Raw genomic sequence first — 19,891 nt, 5'->3', positions numbered from 1 at the left:
GATTCCCAACAAGAAAGAAAGATGCTATGAGTAAAAACAATGGAATGGACTCGCAGGATCTAGATGTGCCAAGCCACAAATACAACGCCAGAAGAATAATTTTAATTTTTTCACTCCCATTCTCTCCACCTTAATTTTTTGAGATTTAGTCTCAACCCAGACTTTGCTGAAATAGACAACCTGTTGGATCTTCTGTTAAGACTCCTTGTGTTTGCCATAGCTTGTGTCATGTGACCACAGAAATAATAAATCACAGGAATAAAGAGGGGGGGGTTTAAGTCACAGAAACCTCAAGTGCAACTTTGTCTACTATGGTCAATTTTTTCTCCTGGCATCATTAAAGGTTTCCTAGTCACATATAGACTGCACCCATCAACTCAATGATTTTCATCTCGACAGTGTTTTGACTTGATCTTTTACTCACAAGTCATTTTGTTTAATTTGCTTCAGACGTTTTTCCACACACGATTCAGAGTAGTGATACACTGCCAGGCAAAGTACTGAAATGTTCCCAAAGGCATAGATGAAGGAAAACTCAGTTATTAGTGGATCTAAAAGGTACTTCTTATTACTTAACCAGCTTGCCACAGACAAAGAGCGTAGCTAGCGCATTATGGCTGTTTGTGGCAGATGCGAGCTTGAGGCATGCAACTGAAACCACCGTGACCTCCTGGTGGAATTAGATGCTAGAAAGGCAAAAGGTGTCCAAGTGCAGCCCTAAGGTCTCATCAATTCTCCCAAAGCTCAGGATAGCAGTGGCACACAAAGCTACAGGAAAGGGCATCTCCTCTCATGACCAGCTCTCCTTGGTCAAGGATCAGATCAAAAGCTGTAAGATACAATCACTTTCAGAAATGCTTTACTCTTAGGAATTCAATCAAGATGCAGGAATCTTGATTTTGGCTAGTTTCTAGTCAAAAAAGTAAGAAAAGTGCACCCCTTCTTTTTTAACAAGTAGCTATTAAAGTGTTAAGCTGTATTTTTCTGTGCAATGTTTCCTATGTCATAAAACTAATACAGGGATAAAAACTCAGCCTGAAGCAGCGTCTTCAGAGGCCACATGATAAACTATGGCAAATGTCGCAGGACTCATTCTGTACTAGCTCTCACCTGGACCTGCAATGGGCAGGACAGTCAGAAATACAGACACTGGGGAAAAACAGAATTAGGGTACACCCAATTCTGAAAACTGAGATAACACACACGGCAAGGATGATTTCCGTAGAAGTGCAGCACATCCCCTTCTCAAGTTTAAAACTGCAAATGGTACACTGCACTGTTTATTTTCTGCTGCCTACACGATGCATCAGATCTGCCGACTAGGAACACACTACTATCCGCAGGAGTACCTTCCCCAGAGAGACGTATGTTCCCATCCACTCCAGAACAGGCAAAGACCACACAGTATCACGTTGTGTTTCCAGCTCTCTGCAGGGGTATCCTATGCCACGTCCTGTCTCTCAAATATAAAGATAGGCCACTTCTTCTGAGACCAATGCAATCATCGCAGATGGTGATCAGTTACAAACAGGAAGCACCCATCCTTCTGCTGCACTTCACTGAAGAAACCGGCAGCAAACACTTTCCTCCTCGTCTCCACTGCTCACTTCTGTGTACTCAGAAACACACGTTTTTACACTGCTGTTTCTGTGCCCACAGCTGATAGGATGGCAAAAAAAAATTCAAGCTACATGGCAACACATTCAACACAGGACAATATGCTTGGGAACATATACAACCGCTTTTTACAAAGGTTAAGATTTACTCAAAACCAGAATGCTTCTGTTTTTTCCTGTACAGATGAGACTTCCAGTACTCTGATGAGGAAATGAAGTGATGTGACATTAAGCAGCTCATGAATCTCTTCAATTAATGCATTCTGCACAACGGAGACTTCCAGGGAATTATCTGCAACCACAGCAGTGCCTCATTCCCACTGCCATGTCCCTGAGAATGAGTCACTTCAATTCCCATATTCTTGCTGCAGGCAGAGAGCTAAGGACTATTCCCCATCTTCATTAGTCAGGCAAATGGTTGGAATCAAATGCTGAAACTACTTGCACAAAACTTTAATTAGGGTTACCTTATTTTCTGCAACTATTTGAGCATAGTTACCGTCAGCTCTCCACTCTTCATGTTGATTAGGGCTTATGCTACAGGAGGTAACATTTCCATCCCACCATCTTCAGGTAACAATCTAAGAGTGTGCCATACAACCATGCACAGAATGGCAAAGAGAACAAAAAACAGTACCAACATAGCCCAAACTGCAGGAGGCTTGCGAGCAGCACATCTCCAATGCTAAGCTAGATTACAAATCAACTGCAAAGCTATCCTGGCACAGGACCCTACGCTGCGGGAGGAAATAGCACAGCAAAGACTGAAGCAGCAAACATTGGTAGATCACTGTGGGACCCAGATGTATGACCAAGCTCAGCACCATCCCACAGTGAGATCCAGGGCCACCCCTATAATTTCTGAACATGTCAGTCCTCTCCAGAAAGTCATGGGGAAGCAGAAGAGGGAAGAAGAGAGTTTTGTGATAGGTGGTATGTCTTACTGCTTTCCTTCATATGAAGGGTCAGGAAGGTCAGCTACGCCTGCAACAGGGCTCTCCTAAGCCACCAAACTCTCTACGCCAATTTAGAACAGATTTTATCATTATTAAACTGATTTGGGGGACATAGGGGTGTTACTGTGGCTGTTTTCACACATTTAGGGATACTGTAACTTTCATTTAAGAAAAAAATTCCCAGAAGAGAGACAAAATCTGTGTTACAAGTGTTTTCAAACTTGAGAAAGCCTTTGCTAAATACATCTAGTAGTCTGTATGTGCTTCATGTGATTTGCAAACCAGAAACACTGGAAGTTTAGGCTGGGAGGGTGTCATTGACTAATGGGGATTCTCCCTTCCCTCTGGAGTACAGGTTTATAGAGAAGTAAGATCATGTTCTGCATGCAAGTTTATATGAAATGATTCATCTCTAGCCAGCTGCAGTCAAGACATCTGCTTGTTTTCATTTCACTACAGGGAGATTCGCGCCCCCCTCCTCTTACCTCCAAAGGCGGCCAAGATTGTATCGAATCGTAAAAAGAAAAATTCAACAATTTCAAAATTAAAACTTAAGCAGTCAGGTAAATTACACAGAGGCCACAGATGCACCTCTGCCCCACTTAAAGCACTCCTAAGAAACATGAAGTGAATACTAGGCTGAGGAAGTCCTATTTAATCAACAGTCTATTGACTTTAACGCAAAGATATCACTTCTGTATCCTGTGGTTTACATGCAGATCTGCCCAAATACATGAAGGTATTACTTTGTTTTGAGAATCCCTCACACATTCCACATGGGATCATGCAGACGGTCCTCATGTGGTCAAATAAAGTTTGTGAACCCATGCCTTTATAGCTTTTCCATATTAATCTGCATTCTGGGCATATATCCAATTAAAGCCTCATGTATAGATCACTAGGTTACTAACTGGCTTGCATGCTTGGGGAGGAGGGGAAATAACAAGCTCATAACTGCATAATTTAACACTGCCTGTGCTTTCACTTTTACATGACAATACATATTTTTTAATCTAGTCTTACCACAAATAAAGAGTCATACCATTTGCTGAAGAGAAGCTCAGGTCCCTACGTGCTGGAACACACAATAACTAATGCTGAATGCATTTACATTAACGCTAACTCCAGTGCAAAGATGACAAGGTCTTTTCACAAACACGCTACAAAAACAGGAAGCAAAGGGGAAAACTTCACAGTGTTTGGAAACAGCAGAGCATTGTTTGTACAGGCTTTTCTTACAAATGCAAGAGAAAAAAAAAAAAATCGGGTAACGTGAAATCTGAGCACAGCAAGAGTCTTAGATCAGACACAAGGGCCTCAAGACGGCAGCTCTCAGAAGATCTCCAGGTACAGACCATACAGGCAGGAAGATGCATGAGGTAGTTTTTCTTCTCCTATTTCTGCTAAGAAAATCCAACAAATAAAGTGACACAATCTCCCAAACCCTTGATGTTAAAGCTACATAATGTAACACAACACTGCATCTTTATCTCAGTTAAAGCAGGTATGATAAATGAAGAGGCATTAGGAAACACATAATCCACCAAATTTAAACATTGTCATTATTTTTAAACTGCATTCAAAAGGGAAGATACAATGACATAGGTCTCACACGCTGTGAGCTGCCCCAGAAGCCATCTTCACCCCATATCAAGAAGCTGCACCATTGATTATATCCCTTCAAGACGAATCAAAAAGCTCCAGTCACAAGCACGCTGCTGTCATAACTTGGAGACTTCCCTTTTCAGCTGCAGCACACAAACCCAATCTCTAACTTGAAGCTGTTTTGTTTAAATTTTTCATATCACCACTTCCCTTCCTTCCCCACCCCCTTCAAGTCCACTCAGGCCATACTGTAGTACCAGTAAATGCAAACAGCCTGCACGATATCTAGATAATGCATATAGTCAGTGCTGCCTCAATCCCGACTCACCCAAGGTCTAAAATCAACCAACCTACACACCAGTACACAGGTTTAAACCAACAGAGGATCAGTCCTATATTTGGGCAAGGACCAAGGAGGGCTCAGTACTTTCCCATGTCTTCTGTCTCCATGAGGGAGCAGCTTTATACGCGGTCAACTCCCATGACAGATTTGATTTCACCAGATTTAAAGTACATTAGTCAACCCAAGTCACTGGGGACATTTGAAATAACTTACAATAAATCAGACAAGATTAATTTCAAGGGAGGCAGTGACGTAGCACCAAAAGAAGTGTAAGTTAGTGTTAGGAGACAGGCCGTTAGCAGTACTTCTCAATGCCAATAATTTTTTCACCATAAACATGAGAGCAAGATGTTACAGTCTTCAGGCAAATGCTGGGCTCCAAAGGCAAAGTGGTTACTTAGAAGGGGTATGTCAATATTTAATACCGAACTGCATGTCTGGTCCTGCACATTTCATTTAATTTCAAGCTTTTCCAGCTTTATTTCCTGTTTCATTCACAGCAATCACAAAAGATGAATTATCTAACCTTAGAAAATGTGGTTTCAGCCAGATGAGACATGTTGAATGTGTCTGTACTTTCACATTCAGCAACAAAGTTCTGTGCCAGCACAAGTTTTAAATTTTCTTCAATGTCCACATTATTTGGTTGCAAAGTAGATGGGATTTTCAGTGCAGGACTCCACTCAAGCCGCTTGCTTCTCTGGGAGAGGAGGAAGAGCCTGTTCTGTGCCTCTGGATGTCAGGCTACTTTTTGGTTAAAAATTTTAAAACTTTCCTCAAAAGTCACCATAATAGCAATGACCAAAAAACCCAAAAAAAACCTGAAGGATCTGAAAGAACCATGAAGAGCTGAAAGAAAAACTAAACAAAGTAATGACTAGTAATTTGCACTTGCATAATATCTTTCATCAGTGCTCCTCAATTCCATGTACCGGGAAAGAAAATTGGCTGCATTTCATAACAAAAAGGATCAGGAATACTACTTTGAGTCCTTACTACACAGTTGCTATTCCTTTCGTAAGGAATATGTGAAGAAGTATCAGTCTTCCTGCATTGAAAGAATAAGCTGAAGCTCCTTTTCCAATCCCATTGTCATGCTACCATAACCTATTTACTATAGGTAGTAGTTTACAGCAATTGCATAGATTTTCTTCTGGTTTAACCAATGATTGAACAACATCTGTAACATGATGTTGTTTTCTTTTTCTCCAGACATCCAAATAAACCTCTCTGTTCTATGCTACTGTTGGATAAGGAACATGATTGCTTCAATGAACATGATTCATCTTCCACAAGGAATCAACAGGTACTCGAACTATGGGCATTTGAATACTGAGCAGTAAGGGAAGGACATGGATGGATCTCATTCAACACAGTCCATCAAAGCAGATAGAAATCTCCTCTGCTGCAAAAGTAAATGCTGTTCTTCAAAGAATCACTGGGCCTTTCACAGTTTTGGTGTCCCGTCCCGCCCCCCCCCTCCCACACTTTCTTTCTCAGAGCCAACATACTAAGTGAACTGTTCAGATGACAGAACACCTTAGCTATAGTCAGAGCATCATGGAGCCAGAGCATCCAAGGAAGGCATGTACTCGCAACTCTCCGTCACTGACATCCAATGTCCTCCTGCCTGACACTGTAACAGCCAGGGCAAAGAAATCTCTCATCATGCAACTACCTTTTCAAGCTGCCAGGAACAATCTGTCACTCAAATCCCCAACTAGAATAACTGCATAGCTACCAGAAAAAAAATCTGCAGCGTTGCATGAGCTTACAGCTCATAGATCCACTATTTAAGAATCCACACAACTTTCTACTTTCAGTTTCCTACCTTCTCACAGCTTACATTGTAGTAGAGAGAAATGTGGTGTTTTGAGATGCCTCTGCAATCATAGTCAAGTGATTCCTAAACTTAAGAGCTCAACATCAAAAAGTTCATATAGTAAATCCAAGGTATAAGAGAGAGAGAGAGAGAGAGAGAGAGAGAGAGAGAGAGAGAGAGAGAGAGAACTGCTTTTTTTTCAAAAACGGATCGCAACACCCTGCTTCTATAGTAATTTTGCAAGATGACTCTCATCCTGAAAATTTCAGTGCAGTCAAGGTTTCCCTGACTTACTCTCTACTTCTGAAATCAATCTTAACAGCCTCTATAGCAAAAGCAAAGTGGTAGGTTGTCAGAAGGGACTATGAGAACATACAAAGCATGCACGCCACAGAAAGCAAGAAACTTGAACTGATTGGCACCTGGTTCCCCGACAGATATTTTCTTTGCAGAAGATTGAAGGGTAGTAAGAAGGGCATGACACCCTGGGCCACATTCTGCTGTCAGTCACTCTCCCACACTTCCACTGATTTTTAATGAGATTTACAACCATTAAGAAAATGAATAGCCATCAAAATCAGGAGGGAGATTACAGCCTGGTGGCCAAAGGAAAGAAATGTTGTTTCTGCTCCAATTCCTACCAGTGATTTATCATGAACATTAGGGCAAGGCACTCCAGTTAATACTATCAGGACATGCTACTGATTCTTGGTGTCCAACCTAAGACAGAGTAAACCATATACGCATACACCAATCGAGAAGAAACTGCAAATTAAGCCCGAACCAACAGTAGCAGACATGTCTGAAAAGTCTGATATACATTTATTTGTCTGTTTTCCCCATGTATAAAAACACTGACCATAATGCACTTTGAGACAGCTGAAGCACAGTGAAGTTGAAACCCAAGGACTTGTAGAATGAAGTCATTATACTTTCATCCAAAAATCATTTTTTCTTATTGTTTTAAAGGCCAAAAATAATCCCTCTTTTTTTTTTGTTCATAGAAGGTCAAACAGACATTCATTTTTATGGAAAAAACATACACACCCTTAGTATTTTGATTAAAATGCTGGATTCCACTTGGCAAGTTTCAGAAGCTTTTTTTGTAAAAGTAGTTTCTATTTTACTATTAATAATGCCCATTCCTGAAAATGCATAACAAAGTCATTCACTCTCGTTTTAGGTGCTTGCACAGACAAAGCAAAACCATAGCCTGCTCGCAATACACACTAATTGCATTACAGTAGAAACAAGAATCTCCATGGTACAACAGAACCCCATTACAACAGGAACCAGACATGGTAAGAGACACCTGCAGATCCCAAAAGCTTATATTCAAATAGCCAAAACAAAGACTGGGAGGAAAGGGCCACTGCCATGTAAAAAATAGCAATATCACAGCTTTATCATTGACAAATATCTGCTCCGTATTGTTTGAAAAGTACTGTTGGGAACACACCATGGGTATCTTCAGGAGGTTTAGGGGAAAAAAAAAAGTTTTCTTTTAAAAATTATCCAAACTGCCTACCTTCATGTGCTATTACCTAATTTTGCTCAGTTAGATGTTAATTGTCTACACACAAATAAAGAATGAAGCAACTTTTTTGTTTACAAAATTCTTGGCTTACCTTTGGGTTAACATCACCAGAAATATCCATAAAATATGCACAGACACATGTACGCACTCTTCAAAAATATGTACAACTGATTTATAAGAGAAAGAAAATATTATTTCTGATTATCATTTGCAAATACAGTTTCTCTTTAGGCCTAAGAAAAATACTTTATAAAATATAAATGTAAAATAATTATATTTGGGAATACAATTACGTATTCTCAAAAAAACCCTCCGATTTAGCTTCATCTCGGCTTTCTTCAGGCAACATTTGTTGTACCACACGTGGCATCTTTGTAAACAAAATCTTACAAAACCTAAATCCATTTCTGTGTGCTTTAAGATTTGAGTTTTAAATTTTTCAAAATGAGAAAAAGCTTTTCTTTTATGCAGCACTCTTTAGGCACTGGAAATCCCAGAAGCAAAAGCCCTTTAGCAATAGTTCCACGCATTCGACATTCCCATTCTTAACATCATGAAATTAGAGATCTGGAGTTTGAGAAGCATTTGGATATTCATTTTTTACTCATCTTTTTTGAAGCCCTGTTATCGCTCTTCTCCTCAATGAGAGTAAAAGCAATTTTTCCTTTCAAATTTTTCATCCAGTGAGAAAATTATGCAATCTCTCGGTTACAGGAACAAGAACTTTAGGGAAACTGCAATATACTTTGAAAAGTGCAAGAGCTCTTACCCCTGAAACAAGTAGTAATTCTGAGCAGACAAGGGAGAGAGACACTTCAAGGGCCCATAAAAGGCTTATCCCATTTTAAACCTCACACTTTGCCACTGCCTCCAAAGCGAAAATTGCTACAGATGTGAATATCAAGCAAGACAACAGCAGAAACAGCAGCACCATCTTCCTACGGCTCTGAGAAACTGGGGGCAGCTGCCCCTGTAGAAGATTCACCTTCATGCAAGCTTCAGCCAGGACCAGGTACCACAACAGTATTTCGGCAAATTTCAACACCAAATGGGAGAAAAGAGATCCATTTGCAGCACGTAGCATTTTTTTCTTAACAAACCTCTATTGTCCGGGGAAGAGAGGCAGGAGGGACCCAGTACATGCCCTGCGGAGCAGCGGCGGTGGCTGGCAGGACCTTTTTGGGAATCCTGAATGAGAAGGGGGTGCACCCTTGTGCAGCCTGATACCAGGGCCGCTCAGCAAGCTAGATCGTGTTTCTTGCGTTTCCCTGCATCACTGACATCGGCTCACTCTTCCCCCCACGGTACCTTGACTTTCAGCTAGGGGGGCACAAATTAAACAAACAAAACAAAACAAAAAAACCCCACCACACCGGCCCTGTCGGTAATTACACATTTGTTGATTGACTACGACTCTACCAAATAATTAAACATTAGTACACTGCAGTAAATCACATGCATTTTCCCCAGCTTTGCAGGATATGAAGGTGCAGGGGAAGCACTTGGTCCCATGGTGTGTCACGTCTTGAAGATGTTCATTGCTGTCCTCACCAGGGCTTTCACTGTGGTGAGCCGTCCTCGTTAGCTTCTCTGTCCTCAGCCCCAGTTTTCCTCACAGAAGAAAGTAATGTCACAAACTAACCTTCCACCAGGACAGTGCTGTCTAAATGTTGGCACAAAGTGGGTGAAATAGCAACAGCTTCTATACCAGTTCTGTCTAACAAGGAAATTTCCAGCAAGCCTCTCGCTCATAAAAGAGCCGCTCCTCCTAGTGCAGGCTGCTCAACACCTCGAGATCTGCCAACCAAAGAAAAAAAGCGGGGCTCTATTTTGTAGAGAGCTGTACAAGCCTCACAGTAGAGTCAGACATCTCTCCCAACCAGCAGCCACCCTGAAAGCTGCACAGTGATCTTTTGCTGAACCTTTCTGGCTTTCTGAACAGCACATCCTGCCATTCATGTTACAAGCAATGAATGGTAATCCCCCTCCTCAAATTACCCTACTGATTTCAACAGAGCGAGACCAAGAATGTACGTGACCGAGTGTACTTCCAGTTCAGATTTTAGTCATTGCAACGAGTTTCTTGAGCTCAATTAGTAACAGGCACACATCTAGCAGACACACTCAAATCCAGGAAAAATGGATGCCTTTTTTCCTAAGTTTCTCAAAAAAAGGAAAAAGACTTTAAATTATTTAAAAACATAGTGAAAACTCAGATTAAAGTAGAAGAAAACAGCCTTCACCATAAACTCATGCCCTGGACACTACAGTCTGTGACCTGGGACGTTACCTGCTTTTGTATTTCCCACTCTATTGGCCCTGTCCCATCAGTCATGGAACAACCCAAGAGGCAAAGTCAAGAAATCACTTTAAGTACTGGAAATACCAGTGCTGGTAACATCAAACATCCACAAACCCTGAAACAAGACCCCTCCTCCAAAACCTAGAGAGTACTGTTAAATTCTCCTAATTTTTAAGCCTGTGAAGCGAAGGCCTTTTAATTTAGCATCTGGTTCCGACTTCTTCATGTTTTCCTCCACAACCACAAGAGCTAAAACTTCACTCACCATTGACGTGTTCGGTTATAATGTATGCTTTTCAATTGTCTTTTCCCTTTCCTGGTATTGCCCCTGCATTCTTAAATATTGTGCAAAACAGGAAAATTTTACGCAACGATTTAATACTACATTGTTTTTGGCAGCAATTCCAGCCTACCATGTTTCCCTCTCTCTTCTTCCTCAACAGTCTGGCGGACTATCTGCTGAAACAGATCAGTTCCCTGATCCAGTTTAAAGACAACAAATCTGCAAAAGGTTCAAACAGAGAAAATGTTCCCCAGGCAGTTCACGCAGATTTTCTCAACTTGACCCCGAAAACCGTTAAGCACATACAAAAGACAGATTGACGCAGTATGGCACCGATGCAGAAATGAACGGCACAAGCCAGGACTAACTAAGACAGCATTACTGCCAATGACACTGCATCATCAGACTGTGCAAAGAAGGTTTTTTTATTGAGTGCACATACATGCACAAGCGCTTTATATGGATTACACATGCTAAAGTAGCAATAATCTTCAAACACGTGATTGTTTATGGAATTAAGCACTACGCATCTATAAACACATGCAGATGCAGAACAAAACTGATGCAACTAGCACTGCTCACAACCTTAATAAACAAGACACAATCTACCCATGCAACTAATTACAATCTAATTACTTCTAAAGACTCCAAAAGGCTTGAACTATTTGAGGTAGGTCTCTTCTTTCATAAATCCTATGTGGGGAGATCAGTAAAACTCTATTAGTCCAGCCATGCTTACTAACATAGAAGGAAATGAAAGAAGCTCTTTTATTGTATCACATTAAAACTCACCTGCTATTTAGGAACTTTAAAAGTATGAACAAATTATACGCAATAAATTAAACAGTTCCAAAAAAATCAGTCCTCTCTATATACTAAACCTACCACCTTTTTCCTCCAAAAACATCCCTCAGTGTACACAGTTCTGTTAATGATTTTGGTGGGACCAAGGCTTCAGCCACTGTTCTTCCACTCTTGCTAACAACGCAAACCTAAGCTTGCAAACTGGAATGTCGATGCAGATGGGACTCTCAACCTAGCCTTTCACCTCTGAAAAATTAAACATCCTTTTTGTGTTTCGTAGAACCGTTTGGGTCGGAAGGGAGCCTTAAGGACCATCTAGTCCAACCCCCCTACCATAGGCAGGGACATCTTTCACTAGATAAGGTTGCTCAAAGTCCTGTCCAACCTGACCTTGAACATTTCCAATGACGGGGCATCCACAACTCCTCTGGGCAGTACATCGCTTCCTAGAAGGACCACACCCCGACTTCAATGATCTAGCAGACTCTTCCCATTACTAGTTACGATGTTCCACTACAAAAAAAAATAAAGATGATCTCACAGCTCCACGAAGGCCTAGCCCTGTGAGGGATGCTGAACTCCTCCAGTCCCTGCTCTGATGCAGGATCAGGTCCCCATTGAGGACCACAGGCAATTTACAAGCTTCCTCCAGGGAACTATTAACACAACACAGTGGCTAGCACCACATCTTTACTCCCCAGCCAAAACAAAAAATGAGGCAGAAGTATTTCCAAGTATCCTTTTTATTTATGCTCCTAAACATGTAAAATTTAGTGGCTGGGTGTTAACACTAATAGCCTTAAAAGCGCTCACTCTATCAAATGAATATAGCTTCTGTTTTCATATTTTATATAAGCTCTGTGACATATAAACACGTACCTTAACACTACTGACTTGTAAATACGCTTTTTAACCACTGTAGAAACTATATATTCAAAAGGTATGTTTGATAGGTATTAAACACTTTAAAGAAACAGCATTTTAGGTTTTCTTATGCTGATCTACAAACTAATATAGCAATAAAATAAGTTTGTCACAACAGAGTAATATTCTATTAAATCACTGTGTCTTCAGAAAAATTTGGGTTTCGTGAATGGAGGCGCATGCCTTCCTTCACTTCTGAAACAGACTCTCAATTTCAGCAGCATAGATACCACGGAGCAATTTGTTCTCAATTTGCAGAGAATTCTAAATTATCATGGGTTGTATGCAAATTACAAGATTCAGTGCTCTTTCTGATGGGCCTGAAGAAAATATCTGATAGATAGCAACAAGGTAACCCAGAACAGGCAAAAGCATGTACACCCAAAACTCACAGGTACCACCACTTCTTGTCAAATCAAAACAATCATTTGCAATAGTAAACAATGAGAAATATTATTTTTAAATAGTAATTTAGCATTCCATTGTTACAATGGATAAAAAAAAATCTTAAATTGCTCTGTTATTTATGTGTTCAGACTTACTTATACACATAACGATGGTAAGCCCATCAAGCTAGTTTTAAGTCACATTCCTAGAGCCCCATCAATAGCACAGGACTTAAGGACAGCACTTGGTTTACCAAATAGACTGTTTACTTTACTTTTTTTTTCATTATTATTATTATACCTAATTCATAATCGTTCTATTTGGAATCTGGATAATGCTACAATATTCTTTTTCCAGGAAAGCTTTAAAAAAAATTCTTCTTACAAGATTGTTTTCAAACTTCTGAGCTCTGCATAATACTTCCCACTTGAGCTAATTGTTTTTCAAGGGAAATTTAATTTTTAAAAGTGTGTTTTTCTAACTAATGGGAACCTGTGCTAAAGTAAACAATGAGTCTGTCTTGATAGGAATTTTTACTCTGTCTTTACCAAAAGAAGGAAGGAAAGACATGTAATAGCACGCTGAAACACATGCAGTAGCAGAATTGTTGAATTTTTAAAAACAATTAGAAGACAATTTTCTACTCCACTTCTCCTATTTGAAACAGATCATCCCGCCCTGCCTCATTTAATATTAATTGGGTATGTACTTGCCTCTAAAAGAAAATATAAATGCAGCTCCCTAATCCACTTACGTTCTTGTTTCAAATATATTTCTGATTAGCTAGCTTGTCAATAAACTATTGTCCTCATACATCACTTTTATACAGAAAAAAGTTTAAAAGACACTCAAAGCTTTTCAGGATTGTCACCAGCTTTGAATGTAACACTACATTACACTCAACTTACTTGTCAAGGCATAACCAAGAAATGTGAAATGGGCATGAAGAACCAAAGTTTCCACCTCCTTGAGGGATATTAATGAGTAACTTCATGGTTTCAATTATCTCTTATCTTCCCAGATGGGAATTAAAGAGGTCATCCCTAGCCAGCAAAAATTAATCGCTTATTTATTCTTTCCTTGTCTGCTGCGCATACATACGTATGAAAAGTCTTTCTTGCAACCCAGTACTTTAAAACTCATTGTCCTAAACATCTACTCCCAACTATTGCAAGAAAAGCAATGAAAGAGAACAGCAGGGCAGAGACATGAAAGGGACAAGGCAGAAGGATATTAAAGGCACAGAAGTTCAGTTATGACTGCTACCTATAAACTACTGAAAATTAAATTTTAACATTTCTGCTGAAGACAGCCATAGGTTTATTCTTCACACACACCAAAAAAAAAAAAAAACCCACAAGGAATATTAAATTGGATTTTACTTCTGTCTTTGTTTTAACTATCACTGCCCTTCAAGCTGTGCAAGGACAGACCTCACTGGAAAAAAAAATTAGCAAGGGCGCTACATTTGAGTTTGGTAGGTGTTTATAAAATAAACATTATTCCTCCCATGGGGGAGAAAGTCAGATTCATCCCCAGGCAAGCTGTTGTCTGGCAAACAAAGTTTGTAAGTATCAAAACTTCCTACTGGGATTTTAGCATTTACATTTAAAAAAAAAACAAAAAAACTTACAAATCTGTATTTACTTTCACAAAAAAAACCTTAACCAGAATGAAAGCCTAAACAAGATGCGAGTGAAACTGTACTTGCGTTTAACCCATTCTTTGAGAAATGAGAAACATGAAGCAAACAATGGAAACAACATGTAAATCAGATAAAGTCCCAACACCTACAGTTATGGGTCTCTCCACTCCACAAGCTAACGCCTTTCCATTTGTTAACTGAGCACATATACCGCACATATACCAATTCAGAATTACTATTATTATTCCTTTTTGATGAACATGGACTTATTTTAATTGAAACAGTCGCTTGTGATAATGTCAGAAAAAGTATTTTGTAGAGAACATTATTTTTTTTCCTCCCTAAATTTTGCTCGAAGAAGATGGCCTAACACTTGTTCCATTGCATTCCTGCATAGTGCTTCTGCTATGGAAAGCTATCTTGTTAGCACAAAACATGTAACTGCCTAATTAAAGAACGGAAGTAGTTCCCTCTTGCAAAAAACCTGTAGTTAGGGTCTCATTATTCAGACTTATTTGTGGGCACATACAGTGTCTACCCGTGGAAAAAACTGTAGATGAATAATCCATACACAAACTAATGCTAACTCCTGTATTGCAGCCCAGGCATTGACAAGTAAGAGCCCATGGGGAGAAGACTTTGATTCAAATATATGTCTCAAGTGACAATAAAAAGGATAGAAAGTGCCTAGAATCAACAAATGACTTATCCACTGTACTCAGGGACATAATTTGTCAGATCAGGATTTAGCTGTCATTACAACTTTTGCTTTCAAATGCAAAACATAGTGATGTTATTTTCCTGTTCAATTTTATTCATGTTACATAGAATGCAGTAAAACTCGTCATGCCAGAGGATTTGCAAAGGGATGATGTGAAGATTAATTAGTGGCTGCTCATGAAGCACCCTGCCTGTGGAAAGCCCTATGTGTAAAAATGACCTTGTTATCAAAGTTGTTGAGTGCTGCCAATGCTCACTTTCAATGGACGGTATGGATGTTTTTCCACAGCTCTCGAAAAACAAATTAGTTGCATTTAAATATCTACCTACAGTTTCAGGAGGTTTTGGCATTGTGCCTGTACCCCACTTCCATAGGGGGTAGGGGTTAAACTACCATGTATTTTGCTTAAATCACATCTTTTCGGCTCAAAAAAAAAAAAAAAGTATAATCTAGGTATCATAGAACCAACGTCTGAAAGATACCTGCTAAACATACCCATACATTCAGGCAACAAGTGAACGCGGATCTTATCCCAGTGCCCTAATTACTCTCTGGAAACCAAAGACACTACCTGAAATAACAAAGCACAGATATTTCTGCAAACAACGGTATTTACTTGCGGAGTTAGCGCTGGAAAAAAATGATAAGGCGCAAGACCAAGCATGAAGAGCACTGCTTAACAAAATGGAGCCTACAATGGTAGGTACAATGTTTTAGTATCTTCTTGCTATTTATGTACATAAAATAATTAGGAATGAGAACACCTCAACGTTAATTAAAGCACGACCCCATAGGACTTTAGAAATTTTTTCAGAGATGGCTTCTTTGGTGACAGCTTTGCCAGCGAGCAGAGTTTGACGTCTCCTGTACAAATACAACTTCATGCCTAGTACTGCCACATTGCAGAGATTAATGTCTGAAGCATGATCATGCCTCTCTCTACCAGTATCCCTCTGCTCAGAAATAATCGGCTATGGATACTGCCAGGAAAATGCCTCATCTCCACTGATATTCAACTTCCCTGCTACGCTGATGGTATTTTAATAAAATGAAGAACTGCAAAAACTCCTTGTTCTCCTGACTTTCGGGGGTTTTCTCCAGCAATGCTCAACCGAGTCTTCCTTCTCCCTTTAACACAGCAGTTCTATCAAAGGAAGAAAAATATTCCCTTGGAAACATCCTCGACAGCCCGGTGGAAGCGGTAAGCAGAGATGTCATTGTGGCACAAAAAAGAGCTCCGTGAGAATGGGCAGCTGGCCTACCTGAAGGTTAAAGTAGCTCCCACTGAAAACCCGCCTGGAATACTCCACAGCAGAGCATGATGCAGGAGAGACATTTACACCGCTACGTGTCTGCGTACCGAAGTGTGAAAAAATCCAACCTCCGAGCACAGCACAGACTGGATGAAACCCATTTAAATACACCATTAACAGAAATCTGCACAAAAGCCAATCCACTCTTTCATATCACGAGTGTCCTATAGGAAGGCCAGAATGAAACCATTGAGAAAAATGAGACATTTACATATAAATCAAAGAAGGACACGATCGAAGTACTGAATGATTAAAAATCAGTGTAAAGCATGTTTTGTCAGCTGTGTTAATCGCTATTAGACAGAATTCGGGTGTAGTCACATCACATACTATACGAATGTTCAAATAATACTGGCCATGGAATCTTAAGTTGTACGTGTAAATACAAATCGTATATTTAAAGACTGTAGCTGTCTACTGTACATCTTTTGTACCGTTGATATCACCACCTTGCATTTTTCTCTTGCATCATTTTCCATTAGGAAGAAAACCCTGAAGGAATCTCCATATTTTACGATCACATTGCCAGTGCCTGGGCAGGGTATGTGACGGCCAAATCAGAGCCCCAAAACCAGGCCTAAAACAAAGCAGAGCAAAGACCCTGCAAACCCCGAGCCTTCGCTCTCGAATTAAAAGCATCCTCCACCTCCCTCACCTACAACCTGGCCAACGTGCCAGCAGGTATCTGCCGACTTCGGTTTCGGACAGAAATGGCTCAGTGTGGCGATTTCATGTCGGTGACATGTTGAGAGGGGAGGAATTAAAAAAAAAAAAAGGCAAGAAAAAGCAATAATAATAATAATGGAGACCGGACTTGCTCGGAAAAAACCCACCGAAACTGCGAAATAAAATACCCCCAGGATTACAAAGGAGAAAAAAAAAAAATCCCCACAGGCATCCCGGGATTCCCTCGAGCCGAGCCCCCCCTCACACGCACCCCGACCCCCCGGGGGGTCCCCGCACGGGCCGGCAGCACGGCGACGGCGGCAGAAAGGCGCGGGCAGCTCCCCCCGCGCCGCCCCGGCCCCGCAGCGGCGGCGGGTCCGGCCCCGCAGATGCCCCGCGGGGCGGGGAAGCCGCCGGGGCCGCGGCCGCCCCCCGCGGCGGTGGCGGCGGGCCCGGCCGGGCTCTTACCGTGGCCGAGGCGACGCTGTTGTCCGCCAGGGTCAAGTGGTGCGGCTCCCACCGCCGCAGGAACTTGGAGGTGAGGATCTTGCTGAGAAACGTCCGGGGGTGCCGGATGACACACACCTGGATGTCCCCCTCCTGCAGCAGCTTGTACCTCATGCCGTTGCAGTGGAGCAGGGCTCTCCGGCACGGCGCGGCACCCATTTTATTCCCCTCGGGAGCGGACATCTCGCCCAGCAGCGGCTTGCTCTCCTCGGTCTGCCTGCGGTCGCTGCCCCCGCCGGAGCCGCCGGTGCGATCCATGGCAGCCCCGCGGGTCGGGGGTGGCGCTCGGCGGCGGCCGCCCGGGGAGACCGGTCTCTACGGGCGGTAGAGACGGGTACAACCAAATAAAATAAAAAATAAGAATAATAAAAAAAAATCCAACCCCACGCGACGGATTAAAAAAAAAAAAAACGCTGAAGGGGGAAAAAAAAAAAACAACCTGTCAGGGAAGATGGGGGAAGGGACTGAACCGCACCGGAGGGGGGAGAAGGGGGGAGAGGGAAGCGATAAAAATCCTTATTCAAACTTCAAAATCCGCCCCCGGCGGGTCCCCCTCGCGGCTCTCAGAGCGCCGCGTCCATGCTCCCGGGCGGGCGCCGGCCGAGCGGAGGGTCGGCTCCCGGCGGGGGCGGCAGACAAAAGCCGGCGGTGGGGGCTCCTGACGGCGGCGGGGGCTGCGGGGCGTCCGGCCGCGGTTCCTTCCTTCCCCCCGGGGCGTGTGCGCGAGAGCGTGCGGCGGCGGGCGCGCGTGTGCATGTATGTGGGTGCGTGTGTGCGTCCGTGGGTGCGGGTGTGTGTGTGTGTGTGTGTGTGGGGGGGGGGGGGGGGGGGGTGTATCTGTGTGTATGTGTGTGTGTGTGTGTGTCCACGCGCGCCGCCGCCGCCGCGGGAGGAGGCGGCGAGAGGAGCGAGCGCTGCCGACAGCCTCTCGCCGGAGCGGCTCCGGGCGCAGCCGATTGGTTCCGACGGGGTCATGTGCCGCCCTCCCTGACGTCAATGGCCGCGGAGCTGCTGAGGGCAGCGGCGGCCGTGTGAGCTGCGCGGGAAGCGCCGCGCGCGCGGGCGTTGCGCCCCTCCCCGCCTCTTCTCCTCAGAGGGCCCGCGGCGCCCCCGTCCCCCTTCAGCCTCGTCCCTCGGCGGGGCGGCAGCCCCGCCGAGGGACGAGGCTGAAGGGGGACGGGGGCGGCGCCGCCCGGGAAGGGCTGGAGGTGTGCGGGCACACCTGCGCTCCCGCGGGGGCAGCCCAGCTGCCGTCAGCACCCCCCCTCCTCCGCGCCGCGTACCCTCCGCCATGAGGGGAACCCCCAGCGCCGCGGGGGAAAAACGTGAGGAAAAGCGGGGGGGTTAGCGCGATAAATGTCCTTTTCTTTCAGCCCCCGCGCGGGGGGTGGGTGGCCGCCTCTCCCGTGGGGACGAGGGAGAAGGGAAGCGATAAAATGACAGCATGTTACAGGTTGAGTTTTGAGCGTCTTCACTTCGGCGTCAAGCTTTTGTGCAACCACTGCAGAAAACGGCGAGGGAAGCCCCAAGCCTGGTTGCTGTCGCTTCACCAGTGGCTCCCACTGGTGTTCCTTTTCTGGCTTTGTGGGAGGACTGGGAACTGCTGCGCTCCCCCGAAGCTGCAGCAAGGGACGGGCAGGGACTGGTGTGCGAGCCCAGGAAGAGTGGCACCCTGCTCGTAAGGTGCTGAGGAGGATGTTGAGTATCCTCTCATCACCCACGAAGCAGAACAATTGTTTACAAAAAAAAAAAAAAACTAATGAAAAAATGAACTCCCTTCTAAGACCTCTGAACTGCTTAACAGCTCAGTAACGCTGTCTGCAATATGGATGCCATGTCAGGAGAAATGGTACCATTTATACTTGCTTTTTCCTCAGCAATTTAAAAGGTAGTGTTAGAACTCTGATCTCGTTTCCCATTTCGTCATTTGAACCACCAGGTTAGGACCGACAAAAAAATTACATTTCACATAACGTGTGCACGTGCCATTAAACTGTGGAACTCAGCGCAGTGGGTATTGCCGAGGTCCAGAATTTAGAAGGAATTTACAGGGCTGTTTTACCTGATGGTAGCAAAACATTCGGAGAAAGTATAAACCTCCATGCTTAAAAGTTTAAGCTTGTCTTTAATTGAATGAGGTTGGGAAAGGGATGATCTGCTTTGTGACGGACCGATTATTTCAGAGCTTGTACCTGCGGCTGGGTTTCTGGCGGCATCTCCTAGTGCAGTAGTTCTCAAATGAGAGGTCACGATGCCAAGTGAGGTGCCAGCAGTACAAGCGCAGTCGTGAGCCAGCCAAAGAGAAAGCTCTTTCATCTGATATGTTCACATCACGAGCCACACAGATTATCTGTTGGAGAAGCGAGCTGCAACTGGAAGGGTTTGGGAGCCTTTGCCATAGAGCCTTTTGTAGTGGCTGCTGTCAAAGACAATACATGACTGGCTGGACCACAATTACTG

General features: G+C 43.1%; 1 protein-coding gene across 1 annotated transcript in view; it reads right to left on the bottom strand.

Annotated features, from left to right (window-relative positions):
- Positions 1-17,689, bottom strand: part of CMIP (c-Maf inducing protein) — a 136,090-nt gene extending 118,401 nt beyond the window's left edge. Inside the window, exon 1 of the mRNA XM_059824829.1 lies at positions 17,393-17,689. Coding sequence (XP_059680812.1) covers positions 17,393-17,689 — 297 coding nt within the window. The remainder of the gene's footprint in view (positions 1-17,392) is intronic.
- Between the last annotated feature and the right edge of the window lie 2,202 nt (positions 17,690-19,891).

The sequence above is a fragment of the Gavia stellata genome, chromosome 15 (assembly GCF_030936135.1).
Source record: "Gavia stellata isolate bGavSte3 chromosome 15, bGavSte3.hap2, whole genome shotgun sequence".
Taxonomy (NCBI): Eukaryota; Metazoa; Chordata; class Aves; order Gaviiformes; family Gaviidae; genus Gavia; species Gavia stellata.
Note: the sequence above shows the minus strand (reverse complement) of the source record. Positions and strands in the feature narration are given on the sequence as shown.